Source organism: Echinops telfairi, unplaced genomic scaffold, assembly GCF_000313985.2.
Source record: "Echinops telfairi isolate 266 unplaced genomic scaffold, ASM31398v2 ScPeMD7_5;HRSCAF=22, whole genome shotgun sequence".
Lineage (NCBI taxonomy): Eukaryota > Metazoa > Chordata > Mammalia > Afrosoricida > Tenrecidae > Echinops > Echinops telfairi.
In genome coordinates this window covers 24,976,354-24,981,800 of record NW_022103901.1, presented here as the reverse complement: position 1 = coordinate 24,981,800, position 5,447 = coordinate 24,976,354, and the positions used below count along the sequence as shown (strand labels likewise).

General features: G+C 46.3%; 1 protein-coding gene across 1 annotated transcript; it reads right to left on the bottom strand.

Moving 5' to 3' along the window:
• Positions 1 to 923: 923 nt before the first annotated feature.
• Positions 924 to 2,239, bottom strand: LOC101637963 (G/T mismatch-specific thymine DNA glycosylase-like). Its single transcript, XM_045286004.1, is given in 1 exon segment — positions 924 to 2,239. A coding segment is annotated over 1 exon segment (1,290 nt). The 3' UTR covers positions 924 to 949.
• Between the last annotated feature and the right edge of the window lie 3,208 nt (positions 2,240 to 5,447).

The following is a 5,447-nucleotide window of genomic DNA, read 5'->3' as shown; positions in this document are numbered from 1 at the left end:
GCTTAACAAGAAAAATCTATATTTATGTACATTTCACACTCATAAAAAGCACCAGTTTAAAGAAGATCATCAAACCCTTCCAGGATTGTCTCGATCAGCCTGCCTTTCCACTTCACACGTCATAGCCACAAAAACCAGGCAGGGTAAGATGAGAAGACGGACAGATGTGGAGTGAGAAGGTTCCTCGCTATCAAATTTAGGTCTCTCAAGTAGAGCAATGGAGTGGCAAAACGTACAAGGTCTACTGCACCCTCTGGGACGTACCATCCCCAAAGAATCAGTACTGCCAAGCAGAGGCTTGACACAGACAGGGTGAAGGCCAAAGCCAGGGCGCCATGCCCTGCCAGGTAAGGTCGGTTGAGCTTTGCAGCAGCAAGGCCAAACCCCCCTCCCCAGAACAAGCCAGCCTCACAGATGCTCGCCACTGGTCAGACAGAGGTCTGAGTGTATGACACAGAGGACCCCCAAACACCTCTAGAAACTGCCCAGTGAGCCTCCTCTGAGGGTTGGCTCCACCTGCAAAAGCCTCTTCACCAGTGATCATTCTCATTAGCATGCCCTTCTCAGGCATAAAAGGGGTAAGGGTGTATTCTAGTTTTATCCACGGTAAGTTAAAATTTAACTATAAATATTCAGACTGTTATGTTTAAATATTACAGATTAAAAGTGGCTCTCCAAAGAAAATCAAGTTCTTCATAACTGAAACAGTTTATAAAACACTGGAATGATGGTTAATTCAAATACAAAAACTCATATATAAAAAAATCCCTATGTCTTTCTTCCAAACTACCCACTCCACACAGTTGAGTCTATCACATAACTGCTGCAGACTACGACTAGAACACTACACAGAGCACTGAGAAAACACTTCCATTTGCAAACTGGAGGTCCGTGTCTTGACCACTGCATTAAAACTGCAGCATTTCAGCAGCATTGAGAAACGCGATCCTTAGGCCTGGTTTCCTTCTTCCGGAGTTTGCGTTTCACAGGGGCTATTAAAGGAAGGGATCTGGTCTGTAAATGACTGGGTCATCCACTGCCCGTTTGGATTGTCACTTAGCGTTGATTCTCCGTGTAATTCTGCACCCTCGGCTGTGAGCTCGTTGGAAGAACAGCTCCCTAGTTCGCGATGGCAGACATTCTCCCCGTAAGCACCACCGTACGCTGCTTCATAGCATGGGTCATACTTCTCTTCCTTCACAGCCATCTTCTTTGCATCCTTTTGGGCGAGCTGTAAGTCAAATGTATATTGCACTTCCTGAATGTCAGTGTTTCGTTCCACGCCCTAAAGCTGGTCCCGCAGGTGCTTCAGTTTGATGTAGTAATGTACTTTGTCTTGGGCACGAGGAAACTGAGCACACCGGGCGCTGGACGATGGCATGGCGTAGCACAGTGTTTCAGTGTCTGGGATCTTATGAGGCTGTAGTCCGAATTCTAAATTCTTAATCTTCATTCCAAACACTTCTTTATTAGAGATTTCATAGATACATTTTCCATTAAACACCACTATTCGTGGCTGATATTTCTGTAATTTCTGCACTAGAATACGTCCGCCTTCATGAAATTCTTTACTGGAAAGATCCTTGCTGCCAGGAGTCATCCTCTCCACCATGTTGGTGAATCCAATCCCATACTTCCCGGGCAGGGTGTGGTCGTCCATGTGATTGAGCTGCACCTCGCTCAGCCTGGACATGAACAGACACTTCCAGAAGTGGTTTCCGGGTCCAGGGTAGTGATGGCCTTTGTACGCAGCCATGAGTCCTGGGTTGATGCCAATCATCACAATATCCAGATTGAAAGTCAAGATGTCGGGGAGAGTCTTGGTCAGGAACTCAGCTTCTGACACCCTACCGAAGCGGTCTACTTTCCTTTTGACATTAAATGTATCGGTGATTTTCTCTTGTTTGTCTTTAGCCTTTGCGGACTTGCCAGATTTCTTGGGTGTGGCAGGCTTTTTGGGTTCTGCTGGCTTCTTGGGTTCTGTTGTTCTGGGTTTTCTCTTTCTTCTTTTTGGGGCTTCTTGCGCAAGCTCCTGGGCGGGGGTTGGGAGTGGAACTTCAGCCGGCATTGGCTGTTGGCTCATGGTATCCATCAGAGGAACCTCGGCCAGCATGTGTTGAAACGGAAAGGTATAAAATGTTTGAGCTTTCTGAAAGGGGTAGCCGTGTTCCCTGCTTCCATCCCTCGCTGCCGCCAGCGTGAATGGCTTCTCCAGCTGGCCTGCGAGGCTCCCCAGCATGACTGCCCTACCTCTCTTCTTATCAGTGTGTTGTGCATGTGTGTGTGTGGTTCATTCTTGACTTCTTTCCAACCTGAAGCCAATTCTTTTTTGGGGGGCTGTTTTCTCTTGTTGCCCTCTGGGTGGGGTTCTTCTATGAGGTGGTCTCTTATTTGTGCTCAGTGAGTGCTGTTCTTGGCCTACTGCTTTATCCTCCTATGGCTTCACTCCTTCCCTAGTCAACCAGTATTCTGTTATTTGGAGAGCACGTTGGATGGTTCTCTCAGGCAACACTGGTTGGGTGGTTGTGGACCTGCGAGGATGATGCTGCACTGGGTGATCTAATAAGAAGCTGTGATGGTATGGCCCATGGCAGCTTAGGGCATCACAGAGATTGTGCAGGGGTGCCTGCTGAAATGGGAGTGCCACAGACTACTGGTGGGTGTTCCCAGTTTGGTGTAGAACACTGTGAATGGTGGGCAGAATTGTCCTGGTCAGGTAGATCACTGCAGAAGTTGGGCAGAGGTTCCCACAGCAGCATGGAATGTTGGTGCGTGTTGGCTGAGCTACCTTAGGCCATGGGACGCAATACAGCAGGCGAGAGGAAGGTCCTTCAGTCATGTGGGACCATAGAGGATGGGTAGGAGCTTCCCCAGCCACACAGGCAGTATTTTCCCCTGAGGAAGGTGGGTGTGATTTCCCCTGGAGGAAGTTGGGCAGGCTTTCCCAAGCCTCGGTTTGTGCTGCAGAGGTTGGAGCTCTCCCAGCTGGGTGGAGGGTAGGCATAAATGCCCTCGGCTAAGGGGAGTGGCCTGGAGGTCGGCAGTGGTGTGTGAGAGAAAAGGGAAGAGACTAAAAGAAGAGATAAAAAATGAAAAAAAGAAAGAAAAGAAACCCGTGAGCCCGTTGAGACTGTGGGGGGACAGAGAGAAGAGAGAGAGACAAAAGTAACAATATAGCTGAGCCCCCAATCCCTGGCCATGGGGCTGGAGGGGTTTAAGCCCTGTCCCGAGGTGATGGCAAGCTGTGGCTGTGTTGAGATAAAGCCCTTGGGCCGGCTCCAAATGATCCCAGCTCCTGCCGAGACAGTGGCAGGGCTAAGGTCAAACCCTAGCTGGCCTCCACTGTGTTAAGCCAAAAGCCCCTACCTCCTCAAAACCTAGTAGATAGGTGCCTATTTATCTTTATGATGCTCCTCCTGCAACCCAGCAGTTTAGAATTTCCCTCTTAGTAGCTCTCCTGTGCTGATTTCTGTGGAGTCCCTCTGGCATGTTACTCAGTCACCATCTTCTACATGCTGTATAGCCATGTTATTTTCAATCACCTCACACACATGTGGAAGTTGGTCACGGAATAAGGTGGACCTAAAAAGAACCAGCGCATTTGAATTATGGTATTGGCAGAGAATATGGAAAGTACTATGGGCTGAGTTTTGGCCTTCTTGAGGGACTCATATTGTGTTTGTTTGAAATGCTCTTTGAGTTTTGAGACCAAAAAGAAGTTTGAAGGGGCAAGATCTGGGCTGGAAGGTGGATGGGGTGAGGTTTACCATAGCAATCATGATTGATTGCCACTTTGAGCCCCCACCTCACCCCACCCCCAACAGTCTCCATAACTGTCTGAGCTGACCTCCCTGCCTTGATGGAACTGGCCTAGCAGATCTCCTTGGGAGCCACTGTCTTGATTGGACCTTTTTGGAAGTCACTTATGAGAATAAGAAAAATGTATAACTGAGAGAGAACTTGTCTGCAGCCATCCACTGATGACAGAGACATGTTTAGGCACATTTTGTTTGGAATAAGTGCATGTAAATATGAACTGGGACCCTAGTGTCAATCCTTTTAGACTTATCTTCATATAGCATTCCACTGTATGGATATTATACAATCAATTTAACCTGTCTCCTGTTGGAAACTTGATTCCTTTTTATCTTCAACCATCACAGGCAGTGTTGCAATACCTGTCCTGGTGCTTAACTTTCTTCACATATGTGCAATTAACTGTATCATCACTTGGTTACAGTCCTAGGAGTAAAACTGAAGATCAAAGACAAAAAACATTTGTAAGTTTGGTAACAATATCCGTGGAGTTGATTTCAACTCTTGGTGTCAGAGTAGAATTTTTTTTCATAGTGCTTTTTAAAAAATTGTGGTGAAAATATACACAACACGATATTTGCCAACAGAACAACTTCCACACTTACAATAACATTGATCACATTTAAAAAAAACCTTTTTTTAGGGGCTCATACAACTGTTATCACAATCCATACACACATCAATTGTGTAAAGCGCATTTGTATTTCATTCTCAAAACATTTTCTCTTCACTTAAACCCCTGGCATTAGGTCCTCATTTTCCCCCTTCCTCCCCCCTCCCCTCTCCCTCATGAGCCCTTGATAGTTTATAAATTGTTATTTAGTCATATCTTGCCCTGTCCGACTTCTCCCTTCACCCACTTTTCTGTTGTCCATCCCCCAGGGAGGAGGTCACATATAGTTCCTTGTAATTGGTTCCCAGGCAAGGTTCCCTCTTACCTACCCACTCTCCCTCTACCTTCCCTGTTTTTTGCCACTCACACCACTGGTCCTGTAGGGCTCATCCGCCCTGGGTTCCCTGTATTTTCAGTTCCTATCTGTACCAGTGTACATCCTCTGGTCTAGCCAGACTTGTAAGGTAGAATTGGGATCATGATAGAAGCGGGGAGGAAACATTTAGGAACTAGAGGAAAGTTGTATTTTTCATCATTGTTACATTGCACCCTGACTGGCTCATCTCTTCCCCGAGACCCCTCTGCAAGGGGATCTCCAGTGGCCTACTAATGGGCTTTGGGTTTCCACTCCGCACTCCCCCCATCATTCACTATGGTAAGATTTTTCGTTCTGATGATGCCTTATACCTGGTCCCTTCGACACCTCGTGGTTGCATAGGCTGGTGTGCTTTTTCCATCACTGATCACATTTTCATGCAATCATCATTATCACTATCTCTTTCCCAAACATGCCACCACCATTAACATACAACTTAATGCCCTGTAGAATTTTTTTTAAAAATTGGTTTCATCGTGTTGACATAACAATTTTGGTTCCCATTCAACAGTTTCTACATAATCGTTCAGTGTCCATGTATGGACATTTTCATGTCTCCTCTGGTTCCATTTCTAAGTTGATTCTTATTTCTCTATCCCCTTACGTTCCAACCTTTATTTTTAAGTAATTGCTGACTTATTT